Source organism: Paramisgurnus dabryanus, chromosome 1 (genome assembly GCF_030506205.2).
Source record: "Paramisgurnus dabryanus chromosome 1, PD_genome_1.1, whole genome shotgun sequence".
Lineage (NCBI taxonomy): Eukaryota > Metazoa > Chordata > Actinopteri > Cypriniformes > Cobitidae > Paramisgurnus > Paramisgurnus dabryanus.
Window position 1 is genome coordinate 59708342 of NC_133337.1, and position 23734 is coordinate 59732075.

At 36.4% G+C, this 23734-nt stretch overlaps 1 protein-coding gene across 1 annotated transcript in view; it reads left to right on the top strand.

The window, feature by feature from the left end:
- The window catches only part of grid1b (glutamate receptor, ionotropic, delta 1b), a 414521-nt gene that overhangs the window by 385388 nt on the left and 5399 nt on the right, over nt 1-23734 (top strand). Inside the window, 5 exon segments of the mRNA XM_065242651.2 lie at nt 9282-9477; nt 10953-11119; nt 15749-15989; nt 18697-18791; nt 18793-18835. Of these exon segments, the coding sequence (XP_065098723.1) occupies nt 9282-9477; nt 10953-11119; nt 15749-15989; nt 18697-18791; nt 18793-18835 (742 nt within the window).

The window sequence follows — 23734 nt, forward strand, 5'->3', positions numbered from 1 at the left end:
CTTATGTTCAAGAAGCTTCACACATGGTTTGGCCTTATGTCAAGCAATATGCAATTAAATATGGTTAGAGTAGTTTAACATGGGTTAGGTGTGACGAAAAAGACAGGCAATTCGATACATTCGATTTTATAGCCAAACTTTTTTATTGGTCTGCATTGCAGTTCATTTTGGCCAAGAACCACCCACTTAGTTTTAGAAAAAGACTGTCTGAATGATATATATAAACCTTAAATCATGTTAAAGGGCAGGTTTATTATGAAACCCAGAATTACTCAGCCAGAATAAAATAAGACCAAGAATTTTGTTGCATCTTCTGTGATTGGTTGTACAAAGAAACAGGATTTAAACTTTTTCTCTTTGATGCAGAAAGTCTATGCGATCCAACTTCTTTCACCAAAGTAACTCAAAGAATGGTTAACAATAAGATGGATTTAAATTAACAGCGCTAATGAAAGGTAGATCCAAACATGAAGTACAGTTTACAGTTGACTTTTCCAACAAACGACTGTTAACTCCATGTAGTTATCATGGATTAGGGTTAGTTTCGGGTAGTGGTGGGCCGTCAGAAAAATTCCCAAATACAGCGTTCTCCAGCTTAATGCAGAGTCAAACAGAACTGACTGTAATGTATGCCATGACTGATTTTGAATGCAAAAATCCCCTTGAAATCTTTGCTTTCCTTCTTTATAAAAATCTGGCAGCTGTACGCATTGACACGTTTGGCGGTGATCATTGCTGTATCATCTGCTTCGGTAGAACAGACATTTTCAGCCCTACAACGAATTAAACTTATGCTAGATATATATAATCTCGACTTTCAGCATTAGCCTCCATAGCAAATGAAAAGGACTTATCAAACTCTTCTTGAGGAAAGAAAGGAGGATGGATTTTGTTTACAAATAATCCGTAGGCTAATTTGGTGAGTTTAATGCATTTTATTTAATAAGCAAATACTATTTGTAAAATGTACATTTTGTGAATATTAATTTTTTTAATAGTAAACATATGAAAAACTATTTACATTATTCTTGAACGATAGACTGTCAACAAAGTAATTTGTTATACTATTAATTCTTCAAAACAGTTGGTAAGCTTTTTCAAAAACCATTAATGCGATTTCTTTTACAAAAAAAAGAGTTTGTCTTGATTTTAAATACATTTCAAATGGGTTTCTGTTTGCTGCATCTCATTTTGTAGTGTATTAGTATTTTAGTAATAGCCTACCCACCAATTTATTTCCACTTTTCGAATATTTTCTTCATTTTTATTAAAAATAAATGGCTTTTTGATTGGATAATGTATGTGATGAACAGGGGGAATAGTGGGGTTGGACAACAAAGCAGGGACATTGCGACAAAAGCCAGGTCTACATGTTTTCAAGCTTTAGTGGTCCAACCAGAGCCTTTTGTAAATAGCATAATGCCAACAGGGGACTTTATTTGCACTTAGTGTAAATAGACACTCCGTAAATATATAAAGAAAGGTGTAGTAAACATTTAGTGACATGATTGTACCCAGCCAATATGATTAGATTTTAAAATATTTGCACTTCATTAGTGGAAAAAAACTGTATTGAAAGGAAACTTTTAAGTAAAATGCAGGCATGCGCATACTTTATTTTAAGGAACAAAATTGGGAGGGGATTGTTTTCTTTGTTTGCAATAACCTTTTATGTTAAAAATGCATTAATCTATTTTATATGTCTTTTCTCTATGATTAACTTTGAAAGCAAAATGGACTTACGACTGGCCCGAGGCTCTTGTTCATTTACAAGCGTTTTATGTGCTACTAAGATAACAATGCTTTTGGGAAATGTGCCATAGAGATTAAGTACTATACTTATGGGACTTACTTCTACTTAGTGCTTTGGGAAACTGAACTGATCATCCATTGTTAGTGAACATTGTGACGTGATGTGCATCTTTAACGCTTGCACTGCAGACAGCCTGTCATCATGGCACATTGTGTAATACAGAGCCTGCCTGGAGTTTTGGTATGTGATGGATTGACTTACAGTACTGAGCAAAAGTACCATGCCATCATTATAGATTTGCTGTTTTTGCAATCGTATAATGACCATTTAAGTCTCTTTATTAGAATACTACCAGAAAATACAAGGCATTTGTATGCAGTATTAAAAACAAAAAGTATTTAATAGGACCTCCACTTACACTTGACCAATAGCAAGAACTTGCAGCCTATCTTTAACCTAAATTAAATAAAACTGACATTTTTATAATGACTTCAAGACTTACAGTAAGTTTCCTACTGCTGTGACATCATTGTTAATGCAAACAAACAAACACACAACATGGAAGCAACAGAGCATATACATGGAATGCAGTGTCCCCCATACATTCATTTATTTGTGTCGTTCCGCCACAAAATCAAAATTGACCACCACAAATAGATTTTTGCAAATTGCTTTCTTCACTACCTCTCTTGCATGACAGGTTCTGCACAAAAACAATGGCGTCAGTCCTCGCACTCCCCTGACCATTCTTTTAAGCCTTGACCCTTTCTGTCATTTTTGAATAAGGAGGCACACTCAAAGTTACAAAAATGCTGTAAACACATGCAGACATGTGCATGGTGGTGTAAATTGCATTTTTTATTTTGTTTGCATGTGCATCAATAACTTATTATTTCATTTTTCACCCGTACACGTGGTTGAATGTGCTGCCACAAATAAACTGCAATGGTGTATTTGATTCTCAGCCTGTGGATGTTTATTTAAAGGAGTTTGGAAACTTGTACAACAAAGAAGAGACAACATAAACACTGGTTTGCTTGACAGTGCATGAGAGTAAGCTGATCTTGTATTTAGCAAGAACCACAACCGAGGTGGTACTCAAAAAAGTATTGGGTACTATCATAAAATATGAGCTGTACCAAGCCGGACCGGGCTGCACTATGCAATGGAAAAGTGCCATTTAATAATAATAGTAATAATCATTATTGCTGGCTTATTCAATGTCAGAATGAATGTGTGTTTTGTGTGTTGTTGAAGTTTGCTTTCACATGTGTAAATGTTATCCAGAGTTCAGGTGTGATCCGAGCTATTTACCCAGTCTGTGGCTCTGGTGTTTGATTGTATTTGATTATGTTGATGTTGAGCAAAGGGTGTCACGTTGAGAGAGATCTGGTCTGAGACCTGGGACCTCATTTATAAAACTGTGCATAGGATCCTTATTAAAAGTCTGTACGCCAAAAAATCTTACACGAAAATATATTATGATTTATTAAACCATTGCGAATATACGCGTATATACACCAACATGCAATTTTCCCTTTATAAATCACAGACCACCTGCAAGTGTGCATACGTGAATCTGCCTCATATCCCGCCCTGTACACGCCCATTTTTAACCATAAATAGTCAATGCAAATTGTTTGTTTGTAAGCTAAATGCACACGTCCAATAAACGCAGCCATTGTCGTAATCCTCCAGCATTGCATTACACATGGGGTCACCACATTTATATATTTTTACAGCAACTATATCGCACACCTTGCCAATATCACAGCATACATGATTCGTATCACTAAAATAAAATAAATGTGTATTTTAAATGTGTATTTTCTGCTCCTTTTTTGCACGCGTCTGATATATGCATGCTCTTCTCCAGCAGCAGAGCATTCTCCTCAGCTCTACAAAGAGCAGACAAAAAATAAATCATTTTAATTTAAAAACATAACTATTCATTTCCTTTTACCTAACAGAGTAAATGTTTATTTTAGTAGTGTAATAGGCGAACACATGTTTCTTCATGCCGGTTTTGTTATGAACATCATAATTAGGACTATTATAGTGGTAACATAGAGAGAAACAATTGTCCGGGAGCTTAATGGCTGTATTTCCACACTTTGTCATTTAATGATAAAAATGCACAGTAATTATGGAAAATATTTGGTTATTTACACTGTGTTCTGCAGTTATCTAATGGTGGGGTATTTGGTGCTATCCTGTATTCCATGCAGTCGGCCATCTCCCACTCCCTTAGTGGACAATGTAACAGTGAGACAGCACTGATAAAATATTTTAAATGAATTTTGATGTAATTACATGCTTCAGTCTGATTTTAGTTTACTACCTTACCATCTGTGTCACCAATTCCCATTCATTGTCTCCAGAATGTGGGTATGCATGGGTCAGAGTTTGCTTACAGGTGCGCACATTTTCCCGTCAAGTGTTTTTTATATTGATCACTACCTTTGATTGGGAAGAGTCGTACGCACGTTTTCAGCCCCGTTTTGTGTGTACACACACTTTATAAATAAGGCCCCTGCTTATTCAGTCACTATTTTTTGTGTATTCATATGACTAACACCCTGTATGTGCATCATCTCAAATCATGTTTTCTTTCCCACAATTTTTCTACATTGAATTGAACTATTTAACAGATTCAAAAAAAAAAGAAATTGGTTAAAATAGATTTTTTTTGGAAAAATTTGAAATTAATTGATTGAATGTTCGCCATTCCAAATTTTACTAAAAACTATTTGCATAATGAATTCTGGTTGGTACTGTATGGTTGCTTGCATCCACACTCTTTAAAAATAAAGATGCTTCACAATGCAACAAAAGAACCATTTTTGTCTGAATGGTTCCATAAAGAACCTTTTACATTCAAATAACCTTTATGTATCAAAAAAGGGTATTTGTAGTAAATATAGGTTCTTAAGATTATTTAAAGGTATGAAAGTATTGGTGCTTTCAAGAACAGTTGACTGAATGTATATTTGATGAAACTAATGTTCCACCATCTTCATGTTTGCCCAGGACACCCGAACAAGTCAAGCATTAATGCAGCATTTGTCTTGTTTTAGTTGAGAGATTTTCTTTTCCTTCCAATTGTTCTCATGTCTTATTGATAGAAATGCACCTTTAATGGCCCTTTCTGTCTTTCTAGTGATTCGTCTTTCTGTGACTTGATGAAATGGAGATTGGCTTTGGGTATTAGGTTTCTGAGCAGTCGGACAGCAGAAAGACATAGGAGTTTTCCTTGAGTAACTGCATATTCATTACTTGTCCTAATGCTCTTTAAAAGCTCACCACACATTTGTCTACTCTATAGTACTTTTTAAAAACCACTGCAGAAATTATTGGTAGCAGTTGTTGATAAGGCATGCGCCTTGATTTTGTTTGGATTTCCAGCTGATTGGATAAGTCACATTCAAAGTCATTGTGCCTAAAATCCTTTCAACCCTAATAAATCACTGTGACACATGGCAACTAGTCAAATAGGTTTTTGCTTTTACTGTTTTTATAAATGTTCAATAAAAAGTTGGCAATTGTACTAATATTATATACATAGTAATAATAATAATAATAATAATAATCATATTTTGACAAAGTTTGACAAAGACCAAATTTTACAAAGTAATAATTTTACCTAATTGTACACAGGACCTGGCGCTGGACAGGACCAAGACATTTTAAAATCCACACTAAAAGTTCTTTCACACCTGCCTTATTTAGTTCAGATTAATCGTACTAGAGTTCGTTATCCCACTTGGTGTGGTTTGTCTGGTGGGGCGAGAATGCAGCAATCAAACTCGCAGCAATCAAACTCTTCTAAAAATATAAACATACAAATATATCAAATGAAAGAACAGACCCTCTGCTTTCAAACAAACAATAAACAAACAAACAAAACGGGGAAAAAAATCTTATATATTTTTTCTCTGCTTATAAACTCTTAAATATGGGTATTTATATTTAAAAACTTTTTTTAGCAAAAAGCTGAAATAATTGCATTTTTGTGAAGGAATATTTTGTTAGAGATCAGATTCAGAACGATTATCAAAACATACATAGTTTTAAATGAGTAAAAAAAGTTTTGGATTCAGTTTTTTCATAAATTGGGTGGGAATCGTGATATTGCAGATTAACATAAAAAAATAATCAGGAACACATTTTTTATGCAAATGTTTTCTCTTAATTGACGAGATAACTCGTAAATGGCGGGGAAAGAGTTAATGTTTCTTCCAGGAGTTCTGTGTTTCCTGAATGCTGTTTCTGACCAATCAAAAAGCAGTTTAAGATATATGTTAAAAGAAACCTTTCGTCAACGAGTTATGTACACGTTTCACGTGACTGAATTCTGGTTCATTTTAGCTGGTTCGGACAGATGTGAAAGCACCATAAGACTGGATTTATTGTTTTTAAATTCAAATTAAGTTTAGCTTTATATTTGACACGTTCAATTTTTTACATTATATTGTCACCAATACTGTAAACTATAATGAATGAATTTAACAAGCTGAATCACCTTTCACTATTACATAATATTCTTGCATAATTTTTTTTACAATAGATGTTTAAGTATGTTTTCTAGCAGTCGTGGCAGCAATAATTAAATCATGATTAAGAGCACTTTCTAAATTTTAAAGAACTGATCCAGGTGTCAAGAAAGTATGCCAGATCGCAGTAGCATTTTTATCAGGTTCAAGACAGTTTAGACCCTGCTTTGAATTTTAATTACATCAAGTAATTTTACTTGAATTGAATTGTTTTCTATTTTTTACTTGTGGCTTTAGATTCATTGCTGTTATAGCAACATAGAATGTAGATTTTTAGGATGCTTTTATTTAAAGTGATTTTCACTGCATTCAAAGTAAGCATTTTATTAGTACGCATTCCCTTATTGGACCTTTCGTTACACGATCCATGATTTATTTTGATGGTCCCCATTAGACAATCTACCCCTAACAGTATTCTAATACAAACAGTCTAATGAGACTTTGACTAGATGACTAGTAGGTGCTGAATTCCTTATAATCAACAAAATGTCAAATGGGAACATCGAGACAAAGTGTTTTCCAACATTCTAATAATGTGCCAGCAATCTTGGTGTTTTAATTCAGGTCTTAAAACTCATTTATATATTTAGATGTTTGAATCAAATTTAGGACGGAAATTGTTGGTAGCCATTTTTTACATGCTGTTTGATCACTACAGTTAATGCTTATCATTGTGGATCACTTGTTTATACACTAGTGTATACAACATTTTCCTTAATCTTTCTTTAGAATTGAACCAATGACCTTCATGTTGCAGGCACCATGTTAAGGTACACCAGCATTGGTACTACATATCCAAAATGTCTGTACTGAAGTTAGCTAAACCAAGGAAAAAGTCATTTGGTAGCTCAGAGCGTAGTCTTGATTTACTTTAAGCAGAATGTCCAGCAAACAAACAGTCATAAAGGATTGCAACATTGCATTTCACTTGTTGATGTTTCATCTGCTTGGCCTGACAGCTCCATTAGCAGTACAGATGGCACAACATCCCACATTATTTACAGAGTTCTCTTTGGACTTTGAAGTTAGCTCCTGCCAAGTTAGGCCCCTATCCTGATGATGTATGACAACCGAGTTCTGGATGTACTGTGGTACCATTAACGTGATAAATGTTATGAGAGAAAAAATAAATGATTCAGAGTTGAGTCACACCTGGAGAAATTAAACTATGTAGACAACTTCAGGTTAAGTCACTTGAGCCCAAATGATTCTGCTTCTTATTCAGGTGTAAACGCTATCTGGATTACTTGTGGCTCTGTGGAATGTTACATATATATATATATATATATATATATATATATATATATATATATATATATATATATATATATATATATATATTCCGTTACAAAATTTCACATAACATCTTTAGGTTATAACAACATTTAAAATTCAAATCCATAATTTGATTTTCAAAGATTTTTTATAAAAAAAGATATTTTTTTGCGCAAAATGCAATAAATCATTGACAATATTTTTATTGGATAAATATATATATATATATTTGGTGACTTCGTGTGTGTATTCAGCACGCCGCCATTGATGTTTACAATGCGTGGAATAGTGCACTGTTGAGTGGATTTATTGCATTCTGCAGAGAAGGATGGTGTTTATCGCTTTTTGGAAACAAAGGGAGAAAAGATGACAGAATAACACGGCGGATATCGGATTTTGTGTAAAATTAAGAATTTACTTTTTAATACTGACCTGATACAATACTGATTTTAGTGGTAACTATTTTTTTGTGGCGTTTATTGCGTTTGGAACCAAACTCTTATATTTTGTAATAATTCAACGAACCAGAGTCGTTGGTAATCACAGAATTATTCTGGTTATACCATAGTCTAAAAAATTTTAATAAATTGAATTATGCCCAGTTGGGTAAATTATAGACAAACCCAACAGTTGGGTTCATTTCAATCCATATGCTTAGTTGTTTCAACCCAAATGCTAAATTGTATTAATCAATAATTGGGTAACAATTACCCAGCATAGGGTTATTTTTAACCCAACAGGTGGGATTGTCCATTGTCCAACTATATGTTTTAAAGTGCACGGTTACCAAACTAAGACATTGCGTTTTATTTTAAGATATCTGACAGGTTTTTGTCCTTAAAATGCTATTGTGAGTAGGACTAATTTTTTATGCATTTCATCTATAAGTAACAGCTTTAGGTTATTGCTAGGCACAATGTGACGCAGAGTCTGTGCAACCTCTTCAGCCGTGACTTATTCACAAATCGATACAGCCTCCACAATGCTGAATAAAATAGTCCCTGACTTTAAACATCAACAGAATGTTTAAGTTGATCAGGGTGCTATGCAGTGATACTCGACAGAGAAGCATTGGGTACAGCGGTCATAGCTGTGCTTTATCGTAAATAAGACACAGCTATTGACGAATCAGAATCAAGGACTGGAGCTAACTGTTTTATAATAAAATATAATGTTTAGCTATATGAAATTTATACAAAAGGTCTATAAAAGAGTGTTGTGGACAGTATAATAGATACATTATATACAAATTACACACAATGTTTGATGCATGATGAATTGAAATTAACTGGGATTGCGCTGCTAAATGTGAGCCAAGCCCTATCACCTAACATTATACATCCTCTCGGATGCTTTGTGTCTAAATAGATTAAATCACTGCATCCATGTTTCATCATCTAGTAGAAAGAAGAGGAAAAGAGTGGAAGCTGTTAGTACAATATAGACAATTTTTCGGGGTCCGGTTTGTCACATACTGTATGATTCAAAAGCTCACCATGACCTATTCCAGCATCAAGGAACACAGGGCATTGCTGGGAACTCATAAACACACATTTGTACTCGCACTCACACACCTATGGGCAATGTATTGACTGTAATTCACAAGGTCTCAGCTATAGCTAAAACACTTTAACAATTGTTTCATATTATTGTTTTTGTTTTGCGGTGGTGACGAAGCCTGTTTTTCTCATGTTGATCAGAACGTTTCAGGACCTCGCGAGGCAGATGGACTTTACCTACGGCACTGTGAGGGACTCAGCTGTGTACGATTACTTTAGAGCCAAGGGTACAAACCCGCTTGAGCAGGACAGCACCTATGCAGAGCTGTGGAGGACCATCAGCAAGAACAACGGGAAGGACTTCTCAGTGTCTGGTCCATCAGAAGGCATACGCAAGGTTTAAACCTCCCCCACTATATTGTAGTCTTCATAGTAACATTTTGTCCTTGTTCTTATATTGACAAGGAAATGTCTTTCATTGTGACATCCCTTAGCGTTATCAAGTTATTTTGGGTGTCGAAAATGTGCTCTTGACTTAAGTGTGCAGTAGTATAAACATTTTGGCCAGACAATAGCTGCATAACACAACATATGCTAGTGACCAGCAAAAATACTGTACTGTATGTCGCATATTCTATATGCTATAAAAATGACAGCAGTTTCATGTACACTGTCATATAAAAGGACAAAAGCAGTCACTGGGGCAGTACCTTTTCAAAAAGTACACCTTTGAACATTAAGGATACACATTAGTACCTCAAAGGTACATATTGTTACCCAATTTATCCATATTAGGACCTTTTTTAAGGGTACCTTCCCATTGACAGCTTCCATGCCTTTTCTGAGAGTGTAGTTGTTAAATACTCAGGTTTATAATAGCACATGAAGAGAAACAAGTAGCTTTATAACTCATTTGTGTAAATTATTTCAAGGTTTCTTACTTCTTTCAAGGTATCTAAATTAGCCTCTTTTTTACATTGGTTGTTTTGTATATTAGCAAGTTAAACATTGTGGTTTAAAGTTAACATGAAAGTCCCCGTGAACTGGAAGTTTCGATCAAATTAACTTCCGTATTTATTTATTTTATTTTTGGAGTAAAACAGAATGTCACACAGTAAAAATAGCGGGTGTGGTTTGTGTTTTTTAATTAATTGGATACAGAAAAGTAGACGTTTCATTCAGAAACGGGAGGGGGCGGGGTTAACGGATGCTCTGCCCAACCCATCAAGCTGAGGTCATCAGAGAATGATCACCACATGAGGGCGAAAGTACATTTTCAGATTAAGTACCTTTGATTAAGGTTTATGAGGGCACTTGATTAAAAAAAAAAGACTCTTGCAGATTTTATGGGGGACTTTAAGATGGGGACTTTAAATATGATAATAATGGGCTGTCTGCCTGTTCGATTTCCTAAAGAGTGTAAAGACATCTTTAAAAAGCCATTTATGTAACATAACAATCGACCATTTTAAAACGAGTAGCAGACATTATGTGCCAGAAAACAACTTTAAAATGATCACATGGAAAAGGAAGTTTAAATGCGAAAGAGACGTTTAGAAAGAAACTTTTAAGTGCATAATGAATTTAGGATGTAAAATCTTTTAAATCAGCCAATGAGAGCCCGTTTAGATCAATAAAACTCCTTTAAGTGAGACAGAACTCAATAGATCAGCCTCCAGAGGCTGGTTTCAATAGCTGAAACACTTTAACAATAATTACTGTTTAGAAAGGTTGCAATTTTCCTTCAATAACTTTTGAGGATATGGTTTAGAGAATTCCTGTGTGTTTGGAACTAGTCATCAAACGTTAAATTGCAATGCCAATATATGGCTCTGCATTTTCTTCAGACTAACCATGAATCTTTATCTGCAGGCCAAAAAAGAACCGTATGCGTTCCTGTGGGATATGGCCGTGGTGGAGTATGCGGCGCTCACAGACGATGATTGCACCATCACTGTATCTGGCAACAGCATGAGCAGTAAAGGCTACGGGATCGCCATGCAACATGGGAGCCCATATCGAGATCTCATCTCCCAAAAGTGAGTATCACCTATCTCTGTGTAAAATTTCCCCTTTATCATCATTTCCCTCTCATTTTTGGATTTACATGAAAAATGAAGCGCATATGGCACATCAAGCTATTGTTAATGGGCTCTCCGCAGTTGCGAAAGCTATTTTCGTTATTACCTAAGTCTCTTGGTGAATGCAACAGGCTGGTACGAACTCTGTCTCGTTAAAACACTCTAACAACTCTAAAAACTCTATCCTGCAGGGAGTGAATATGATAAAATATCCCACACTATTTAGGCGCTTCTTACATTACGAAAGTACGTTTAATTGTTTTGTGTAGGTGTTCAAAAGAAAGCCATACTGCGTTTTAAGATTTTGCAGACATATGGAGTCTGAATTAAATATATTCAAAGTGCTTCAATTACCTCAGACATAAGGATAAATGACTACCAGTGACACAGGAGCTGCAGTATGCTTTTCCCGATATTTTTAGGTTTAGTTTTTTCCTAATACAAATTGATCCCTTTGTGGATGCAACAGATGCCAGTAGACTGTCTAAAGCTCCACATAATCACTTGTAAGCAATTAAGACTGTATAATTATATTGTTGTTGGATTTCAGAAAGCAGGGGAGGGTTCTCTTGTTGTCTCTTTTCTAGTGCATCGTTTATTGATCCATCTGGAATACCATAGCATGACTCAACAACTAGCAATATTACTGATGTTTGCCCATGTAAATATGATGCAATTTTCATAGTTCAGCAGGAGAGCCAGTTATATTAAAGGCGCTGTATGTAGTTTACAGCGGCCTCTAGCGGTGATGTTTCAGATTGCAACCAATAAGTTTACAAGCGCGTGCTCGAACTCATAAGCGACTGCCAGACTGAGGTGTAACACACCGGAGAAAGCATTACACAACATGCTGGAAACTCAGGTAAACTCCCACTGCAACGTTTAATTGACTGCATTTAGCCTATGTAATGTGGTGTTAAGTAGGTACATTTACGGTAAGATAACGAAAACGGTAAGTGAACTACACTGAACAATTTCAGTATAACAGCAAAGCCTGGTATACACTGTGCTATTTTAAATAGTCCTTTAGACTTGATGCTTGCCACACTGTGTGATCAATATCGTAGTTAAGTCCATGTCACACTGTATAATCTCAGTTTCCATCAATGTCAGACTGTACGAGTTTAAAGACTTTTAAAAAGTGGACGCACGCAAACAAACGCGTCCGCAGTTTAACGTCATGGATCTACGACGGCTGGGCGAACACAAGCTAAAGCGAAGGCTAGCAAACCGTAACAACGTCTAAAAAACTAAAGCACATAATCGAAATATATTTGACATGCTTTGTAGTAATGTTAGCTTACCTGTCCAAAAGGATGAAAGCCAACTCCGGATCCGTTTTTATACCCAAAACAAAGCGGAGGTTTCTCCATAATTCAAATGCCCTGCCAATGTTAATCCGTGTTTTTTTTTTAAATCCGAAGTTGATCCGATTCACGTTTGGCCTTACGAGCTTCAGCAGATAACTTTTTTCTTCACAATATGTGGAGTCTGTGTTGTGCTGGGAGCAGGTCGTTTCAGTCTGTTATCAGACAGTGTCGTCGCTGTTGAGCGCATAGTCAGTAGACGAGGCGAGAGGCTCGGGAATGCGCATGCGGGTGACGTCACTGGATTTCGCGCCAAATCCGACCCGGTACTTTCCCATAAAAATTATAATATTTTTTTTAGAGGTAATAGCCAAACCTGCAAAGTGGATAATTTTAATGTGAGATTACAACCCATTCGCACACAGGCAATTGAAAAGGGATTTGTTTAAGTAGAAACGTTACGTACAGCATCTTTAAATTTTGGGGTCTTAAATTAAAAAAAATATATTTTACAAATATTTTTTGTTATACCCTGTAGCTGATGGTAATAAAAAAGCAAAAACAATTAATTGTCCAGATAGTTTGTAATTTCTTTCATATTGCTTTCCAGAGTGCATCTCTTGAATTTTGTTGAGAGAAGAGTGTGCAGAGCTGTTATATGAGTAATATAACCGTTAGAATATAATATTAGTATGAAAATGTGATGACAGAGATCATTTTAATTTAGATTTTTGTGGTGTTGGTTATAGGGATGCACAAAATACACTCACCTAAAGGATATTTTTAGGAACACCATACTAATACTGTGTTTGACCCCCTTTCCCCTTCAGAACTGCCTTAATTCTATGTGGCATTGATTCAACAAGGTGCAGAAAGCATTCTTTAGAAATGTTGGCCTATATTGATAGGATAGCATCTTGCAGTTGATGGAGATTTGTGCACATCCAGGGCATGAAGCTCCCGTTCCACCACATCCCAAAGATGCTCTTTTGAGATCTGGTGACTGTGCGGGCCATTTTAGTACAGTGAACTCATTGTCATGTTCAAGAAACCAATCTGAAATGATTCAAGCTTTGTGACATGGTGCATTATCCTGCTGGAAGTAGCCATCATGGTGGTCATAAAGGGATGAACATGGTCAGAAACAATGCTCAGGTAGGACGTGGCATTTAAATGATGCCCAATTGGCACTAAGGGGCCTAAAGTGTCCCAAAAAAAACATCCCCCACACCATTACACCACCACCACCAGCCTGCACAGTGGTAACAAGGCATGATGCATCCATGTTCTCATTCTGTTTACGCCAAATTCTGACTCTACCATCTGAATGTCTCAACAGAAATCGAGACTCATCAGACCAGGCAACATTTTTCCAGTCTTTAACTGTCCTATTTGTAGTGTAGAGGAGTGATACCCGGTGGGTATGCTGTTGTAGCCCATCCGCCTCAAGGTTGTGCGTGTTGTGGCTTCACAAATGCTTTGCTGCATACCTCGGTTGTAACGAGTGATTATTTCAGTCAAAGTTGCTCTTCTATCAGCTTGAATCAGTCGGCCCATTCTCCTCTGACCTCTAGCATCAACAAGGCATTTTCGCCCACAGGACTGCTGCATACTGGATGTTTTCCCTTTTCACACCATTCTTTGTAAACCCTAGAAATGGTTGTGCGTGAAAATCCCAGTAACTGAGCAGACTGTGACATACTCAGACCTGCCCGTCTGGCACTAACACCTAGCCAAGCTCAAAATTGCTTAAATCTCCTTACTGTCCCATTCTGACATTCAGTTTGGAGTTCAGGAGATTGTCTTGACCAGGACCACACCCCTAAATGCATTGAAGCAACTGCCATGTGATTGGTTGATAATTGCATTAATGAGAAATTGAACAAGTGTTTTCTAATAATCCTTTAGGTGAGTGCATGTGCTGATACAGATTTTGGATGATTTAAAATTACATCTATCGATACCAGTTTTTGATAGTATGTCACAAAATCCTAAACTGCAGACAATCTGCACTTCTGTTGTCATGACATATTACCACAGTATGAGTTTTGATGCATTGTTCCGCCCCTTTTGATTGCTAGGATATAATCTTCCCTGATCATTGACTGTCTTTAAACAACCAGGTGATGTAGGATAGGATGCATTTAGCTGCCAATATTGATTATCGGCTGATATATCTGTCCATCTCTAGTTTGAACAATAGATTGATGTTTTTTGGTCAACACATAATTCTCAAACCTGTCTTTTTCGATCCTTCTTTGTTTACATTTTGGGATAAAATGTCATTGTGATATGAAAGTCACATTTTGTGATGTTTTACCTCAGAGCATGGTGTTTAATTCTTAGTTCTGTTAGTTTTTTTTTTTTTTATCCAGACAGTCTTGCTCTGTGTTTCAGAGAATACATGGTTTTGTCTCCAGCTGTTTGAATGTGGCCTGACTTCTTAGGTCCCAGCCATTGAACTGTTTTTTGAACATGCTTTGTTTTGTTAAAATAAATGCCAAAATTATGCTCTGCATGTCCTTGCTTCTCCTCAACAGTCACTTGACATGAAACTTGACCCAAACATGTTTTTGTGAGATTACCCGCAGTGAGATATTTAAGCAATTCAGTTCATGTCTGCAGCATCTTCACCCACTATTTTCTTTGTGTCTGCACAGAGAGGCTTGTTTGGTAGTCAGCCCCTCACATCTGACCTCAGATCAGATTTATGTACTTCTTTAAGGTGATTTTGGGCAGAAAAATGAGCAGGTCATAAGTCAGCTTGAAGGGGGTCTTTGTATTCAGAAGCCCTAGGGTGTTTTTTTTTCACGGTGTTGCGAATGCACTGTGAGGCAGCTGGGAAGAAGCTTGCGGGTTATTACACAGTAAACCATAATGTCATCTCTTCTTGAAAGAGAAATTCATCTTACTTTCTGTGTTTTGTGGCTCATCATCATCTGTTCTCTATTCGCTAGTGTTTTCTGGCAGCCCTCTTACATGTTTCTGTTGAGGCTTTTCATTGAAGAATTGAAATGGGTTTATTACTTGTTGATGGTCCCGCCGCTCGCAACAGCGACATCATTTAATAAGATACATCCACCTGCTGAGCCAAAGAGCCATACATCTTGGCAGATTCAGGGCAGCTGTGTCATGAGGCCATTTTGTGATGTTAATCGATTAAACTACTTTTATTTCAAAATGAAATTAACTTTCACTCGAAATGTCGAGACCCCATAAGGGACCTGATGAAATGCTTCACGTGAGATAATCAAATTCTTTTGTTTCATATAACTCACAGGATTCTGGAGCTGCAGGAGAAAGGAGATCTGGATGTCCTGAAGCAGAAGTGGTGGCCTCGGACGGGTCGCTGCGACCTCAACAGCTACAGCAACGCCCAGCCGGATAGCCGCTCGCTCAAACTGCACAGCTTCGCCGGCGTCTTCTGCATCCTGGCCGCGGGTCTCCTGCTGGCCTGTCTGGTGGCCGCTCTGGAAATGTGGTGGAACAGCAACCGCTGCCGGCAAGAACAAGCCAAAGAGGTGACCGAGCTCAGAACGCGGAAGACACATCAGGGAGAGGACACTGCCACACTCTACTTTAAGGACCCCGCAGCAGACGCGAGCCCCGATTTAGTCGAGCTCCAGTACACTCAGTTATAGGTGTGCCCTGATGAAATCAAAATTGGTCACATTCTCCCACTGAACATGAAATGTGCACAGACCCACATTTATTACAAATAAGGTGTGATTTTACATGCTACTTGAAATATTGGAAACTGTAAACACAGTAGCTCTATTCCAAAACCTAGTGAAGTACTTTGGTGCCTATGCACAGTTGCAATGCATTTGATTTGAAAAGCAGCAACACCAATTGTGCTCATCACATAAAGTACAGCACAGGAGACTTCCTGCAGGCTTGACATTCATTCCAGTAACATGACAGGCTGTTTAGTCTCGCCCTTGATAACACAGCCAGTCAGATTAAAACATATGCATGAGTTAGCTCCATAAAGGTACATATACCGTAGTACATTTAGTATTACAGCAGTTGTTGAACAGTGGTGGCCATTGACTTTTTTTTGGAGGGCACACAATGCAAAGCTCATCACAACATATATTTAGGCCGTCTGTGTGTGGCGAAGGGGTTTATGATAAAAGAGACACTCACTTTTGCCAGATACTCGCTTAATCTCATGTATAAACAGAGTTTACTGTTAAGTTAGTGTCTTGCGAGTATTTTGTGAACATGAGCATCTCTTTTATCATAAACCCTTTAACACATATTTTGACATGAAGCATGATTTACATGGTTTACATGATGCAACGGACACATATTTTGAATTTGTGCATCTCGAAAGAGAAGTCACCGCCCGCCACTGTGTTGAATATGAAAACTCTATTAATAATACGACAAATAGGCTAATTTATATGAGAAAATTAGATAAAATCAAATAATAATGACGCACAAAATAAATTAAGAAGTAGGTTAAACCATGTTGGTATAACAGATAATACAATCAAAATAAATTTTCTTAATTCGTAAAGCATACGTACACTAGCACAGTTTATGTTGCTCAGCTGATGCTAGCAACAATTAAGGTCATGGGTTTAAATCCCATGAATGCATGTACTGAAGCAAAATGTATACTGTACCTTGAAGGCACTGTAAGTTGCTGTTTGCCGAATGCATAAATGTTGTGTAAGATGAAACACCAAAAGAATCATTTATATCAAATAGATTGATTTAGAATTAATTTTATTTACCAAACATGTGAGTTTTTTTTCTACATAATTAACAACATTTGACCTTTAACCTATGCAAGGCAGAACAGCATCTTTCTGGGAGGTATGGAATGTCCCATTCTGAGTGGTTGTGATATTGGCTTTGAATCAATCCCTTGTGATTGGCTGCATTCTTTGTGTGGTTGATCGGCTGGTAGGTACAAAGTAGAGTTAGTGTGTTGATAGACTGTTATGTCTATTTTTGTATCACGTTCTGTTTTAATAGAAATATCTGTATGCTGTCAGAAAAAAGCTGTCACTCGGACAATACTCTTTAAAAATATCCCAATATGTTCCATTTGGGTACAGATATATACACAATATGTACCCTTTGAGGTACTAATATGCACTCTTTGGTACCAATATATACTGTAGCTTTGAGGTACTAAGGTGCACTCCTTAGGTGACAAAATGTACTTTTAGAAATAAAACCAGCCCCGTGAGAGCTAGGGGGCATTTTTTGTCAATTTTTTCTGACAGTGAATTAATCCATTCTTTCATGTTTTTTTTTATTTCTTTTAACTCATCCACTATTTTTTTTATTGAGGTTGCTGCAATGCATGGTGATATTTCCTTGTCCATTTTAGACACATAGTGCTGCCTTAGAAATATAAAATTTCAAACCTTTTGGATGTGCTTGATTTGGATGTGTACCTTTGGCAACCTTAAAATGCTGTTCAGGTTAGCGGCCCACTGGGTTTTGGAACAAAGTTACTATACTGAACCAGTTATATAGTTTTCTTTGAATTAAAATTAAGAGCAGTGCACTCATTTTCTTCAAGGTCGTCAACTCCGGTAAACTGATTTCGCTCTATTGTGCTAATTAAGTGGAACATCCAAACAAGTACCAGAAATTTTAGCTCAAAAATAGCTCATAAAAAGACCTCAAATACCACGCTTTTGCAGAGCACCTTGCACTTTGGCAAAGGCTAAGCAGTAAAAATCTTTCCATTAGCCAGAATTGTGCAGTAGAAAATCTTTGGCAACCATTTAAGGGGCATCTCTTCCTCAGTCTGCTCTTTCATCCATTTAGTGTTTTAGACAACACTTTATATCCTTAAGTGCTTTTCTTGCCGGGAATTTAATGTCCGCTTTGCTGTTCTTTTCAAATTTATAAACTGTTCACCTCACCAACTTTTAGATATCTGAATAATTACTTTAGGTTATTACCTCAGTTCAGTAGACATTCCCTAAAGCTTTATTCATGATGAGAATGCATGCAATATACTGAAAGGGGTTGACGTGGATCCGTAAACTAAAGTGTCGGCAAATCGGGTGCTTGCATTACAGTCTGTCTGCTCAGATACCAAGAAAAAAAATGAGCCCAACAGTCAATAATCCCTAGTAATTCACTGTGTGACTGCAATTACAGTATATGTCAATGTGGAAAACTTTTATGAATTTATTTACATATACCTTTTTGCTATTTTCCATTTATTCTTCATTTGTTTATGATCTCATGCAGGTTACTAAGGATTACAGACTGGCAAGGGTTTCTGGTCCATTGACATATAATGATATTGCTACTGCTTCATCGGAGGGGAGCAAGGACATTTGGAGAGAGAGAGAAAAAGACTGGGATGAAGCAGAAGCTATTGACACAGGTCAGAATAGAATTGTAGGCCTCTTCTCTGATTGGCTGGGTATTATTAGCACAGACTATGCAGGAGCCATTTAACATTAAAGATAGATTTTTTTAGTTTCCTTTAGTTTTCGTTTCATTTAGATCCACCTTTCTAGTCATTCTGTTGGGTTTCAGAATTGCACCCTTCCATATTTCCCGCGTTGAACACACATTCTTGACAGCATATCAAGCCATCAACAATATTAAATGTTTTCCAGTTCAGTCTAAGCTTGCATACAAAACACTACTGCTGGTAAATTGGTGACATTTATTTGTTGAGGCGTAAAGCCAATGCAAGGTGATTGTGAACAGATTTTAATAAGAATTCTACTCATTGTGGCACTTATGATTTAATAAGTGTGGATTTCCTTTAATGAATCAGTGAGGGATGTCTGCATAATTGGCATATAATTAAAAGAGATTAAAAAATAATAATTACTTTGAAAATTATTCATCACATACCTGCAAACAGAGACAGAGAGATATAATTTAAGAGGTATGAAACAATGACCGTTTAACTAAACCTGAACTATTAAACAATTCATTACAAATAAAACTGTCATCTCATCACTTATTTCTCCTGTGGGTGTTTACTGAGAAGATAATTGCTACATTTACTCATTCTGTGTTCTGGATTGATAACCATATCTGTTAACAGATGTGACTTCTAAATTCTCCTTTCTACAAGTTTATACAAGAGCTTACAAAAGCACATTCAATGTCGGCTTTACAAACAATTAACCAAAGCTACCCCCATCTATTTTTGTGATAGCTTGATGAATAACAGTTGTAACCATAGTGACATTGACTAAAGGCATTTCAAAAAAGCATAATCATCCTCAGACTCATATTTAATAAAAAGGGTCCACTTTAAGGTTTCACATAAATAAAAAATCGTTAATATTCATCTAGGGCTTTGAATGCTATAACTGAGTGTCGAGCTCTTCGTCTGACACAACAGCACTAGTGAAAGTGTTCTCCATGTGGGTGGGAACCATTGTATGTGGGACAAGACAAATACACTTTTAAGACCAATGATACTGGACCCAATCACTTTAACTCTTTCCCCACCAGCATTTTTTTTTAAGTTGCCAGAGCCAGCATTTTTTATGATTTTCACAAAAGTTTAATGGTTGTCTTCTTTAAATATATGAACATAAATTTTGTCAAAAAAAGAACAGACCTGCTTTTACTCAAAAACAGCAACAATTTTTTTTAATCTTATCTTCATTTGTTCTCATTTTATCACCTCTCATATATGGGTAGGTTTCTTCACAAATAAAAAAATGAACAAAAAGCTGAGATAATTGCATTTTTGTAAAGAACTTTGGTTGGAGATCAGATTCAAAGCGATAATCTAACATACACAGTCAGGGGCACTGTAAAGGGGGGGGGGGGTAAACAATGACGATTCTCGGGGCCCACAAGAGGGGGCCTAGAGAAGCCCCCAAAATTGTGGTGCTAAAAAAGTATTTAATAGTATTAACTTTAAATTATTCTATTTGCTGTTTCCTGGTATCATTTTGTTTTTATTTGTTTAGGAAACAAAAACATCCGTGGGCCCCTTTCCCCCCTCTCAATTATCATAAAATGGTTCAGTCCGCCCAAATTGTATAATCCAGCAAAATGACTGCCTGTGGACGTTATAGATAGAAATGATTATATTTCTGTTTTTATTCACACAATAAATATTTAGACTAGTTTTAATGACAATTCATGTAGTTTTAGGAAAAGTCAGGGAGCGGCAAGGCTTTATGATTTATTTAGACAAAGTTATTGACTATGCAAATTTCAAAACTGTCAAAATGACGCCTTGTTCGTTCTAGTGTTAAAGATAATTACCATACTGCAAAAAATTATTTTCAAGGAAAAAATTCTTAGTATTTTTGTCTTGTTTTCAGTAAAAATATCTAAAATTTCTTAAATGAAGATGCTTTTTCATCATGAGCAAAAAGACCAAAGAAAATGAATCTAGTTTTTAGACCAAAAATATTACATTTAAGTGATTTTGTGCATAAAACAAGCGAAAAAAATCGTGAAAATTTTTCTTAAACACTAAATTCAAGAAAAATTAAATCAAAATTTCCTTACGCCATTGGCAGATTTTTTTGCTTGTTTTATGCACAAAATCCCTTAAATGTAATATTTTTAGTCTAAAAAACTAGACGTATTTTCTTGGGTCATTTTGTTCATCAAGAAAAAGCATCTTAATTTAAGATTTTTTAGAATTTTTTTCTGAAAACAAGAAAAAAGACTAAGAATTTTTTTTCTTGAAAATAATTTTTTGCAATGCATAAGTTTAAATGTTGCAGTTAAAATGACTGCTGGTGGCCATTCTATTGTTAAAAGTCCATGATAAGGGAACTAAATTTTCTCCCCATTTTTAGTCAAGAAAACACTGGAAAAATAACAATACACAGTTTTAGTTAAAGGACAAGTTCGGTATTTTAGACTTAAAGCCCTGTTTTCGGGGGCCGTATTCACAAAGCATTTTATCTTACCACTAAGAGTACTCCTAAATCGCACTAAAAGATTTTAGCTAGGAGTTTTCTATTAAAAGTTATTCACAACGCCTTTCAGACCTACTTTTAGTAAGGAAAAATGATAACTCCTAAACTAAGAGTGAGTCTTCGTTGCTACGGATGACGTCAATTCTCATGCACGAGCTGCCTCGCAATGACCACGGTGATTGGTTGTTAGATGACAGGGCTGTCATGCGTAACATAACATAACATAACACAGACGCACCAAATCATGGAATTACAACATTGAAATATGTCTGTGTCCTACACAAAATAATAATAGTAATGCCATTGAAATGCATATATTAAAGAAAAGTCGTGAATGAAATTAAATTAAATCAAGGTAGCCTAATACCCAAATGAAAACCGCCAATTGCCTAATAATAAAAAACGACATTACATTAACACTTGTTTGATTAATTGACATTCTATTAGCCTAAATAGACTACTTAAAGCAAGTAAATGTTGCCCATATTGAAGAATCCTAATGTAATAAATAAATGACGGTGGATTATGAACTCGCCAAAACGGAAAAGAAAGCCCAACTGGATAAAGGATCAGTTACTGCTGGAAAAAAGAAACGTAATAAAAGGGAAATTCGGCACTGAGATATCAAGCAAAACTAAGCGTGAGACATGCGAGACAATGATGCGCGGGTCAATGTACAAAACAACCGGCACCCGACCAACGTTTTCAACTAACCCGCCCGCAAGTCGGACCGCAAAAAATCTGCGGGAGACCTCAGGCATCCGCTCATTTCGGATCAACCCGCGCATCACTGATGGGAGAGGATTTGTTGCAGATCAATGCAGCATTCCCGCTTGTGTCGCGGACCCCGGACGACTGCGAGAGGCGGTGGTATGCATTGCATTACAATCGCAGTAGAGGGTTGAGATTGCAGTCTTTAAACAGACTAGCATGGCAACAGGTATGCCTATAATATTAAATATTTAATTTCATTATTGTTTCATGTAATTCTAAAAAACTTCCTGCTTGCCATGAATGTAATGAATTATGAAACAAATGTTATAAACAATATGCTTACATTAAAGTGTGCTTTTAAGTATGTGCAATGCTTTTGAGTTGGTGAAACTGTCCATGTTAAGGAGGATCAGCACCTAAGACATTTTAAGATCCTTTGTGAATAGGTCTTAGTGAGTTAGGAGTCCTCTCGACTTCTTTTAAGCTGTCCCAGACTTAGGTGCTACTTTTAGGGCTAAAATGCTTTGTGAATTACTCTTAGTGAAAAAAATTAGGAGTCCTAAATTTAGGAGTGACACGCCCAGTATTTTTAGGAGTTGCTCCTAAATTCGCCAGTTAGGAGCTACTTTTAGCCTTAAAATTCTTTGTGAATACGGCCCCAGATTGTTTATGGTGAAATAGAATGGTTTTGACTGAAATTTCGACATTTTCGGCTGCCCTGAGAATTTTCGCGTGTTTGTGTTTCAGCTCAGACCTCTATAATGGATTTAATGGTGCACTGGAACAATCCTTCCAAAAATGCATTAAACTTTCGTTTACAAAGACGTGAAACTCACCGAGTGGTCAGGGGTGTTCACTGGTATGCTCACACAAAAATCGCTCCAAAAGACGCATTCCAACAGGTTTTATCGTAGTTTTTACCAGCCCCATGGACTTGTATTAGATGTCCTGTGAGGTACGGTATTACTCCGCGCCGGGAACTTTGTTTCTATTCTTGCAATTGGCAAAGGCGGATTAGCGCCACCACCTGGGCTGGAGTGTATATTATTCAAGCTCTAAGCGGAAGAATGTACGGGTGTGAGGCGTTTGGAAAAATAGGTCCACAAGTTAACAACGAATGCTAAAACAGCTGTTGGAAAGCATCTTTTGCAGCGATTTTTGTGTGAGCATATCAGTGAACACCCCTGACCACTCGGTGAGTTTCACATCTTTGTAAACGAAAGTTTAATGCATTTTAGGAAGGATTGTTCCAGTGCACCATTAAACCCATTGCAGAGGTCTGAGCTGAAACACAAACACGCGAAAATTCTCAGGGCACCCGCAAATGTCGAAATTTCAGTCAAAACCATTCTATTTCACCATAAACAATCTGAAAACAGGGCTTTAAGTCTAAAATACCGAACTTGTCCTTTAAACGTTCAACACTGCAAAAAATGACTTTCTTAGTATTTTTGTCTTGTTTTCAAATAAAAATATCAAAAAATTCTTAAATTAAGATGCTTTTACTTGATGAGCAAAATGACCTAAGTAAATGAGTCTAGTTTTAAGACAAATTAATATACAATTTGAGTGAAATTGTCCTTAAAACAAGCAAAATCATCTGCCAATGGGGTGAGAAAAAAATTGTGAAATAAGATTTCTTTTTTCTTAAACAC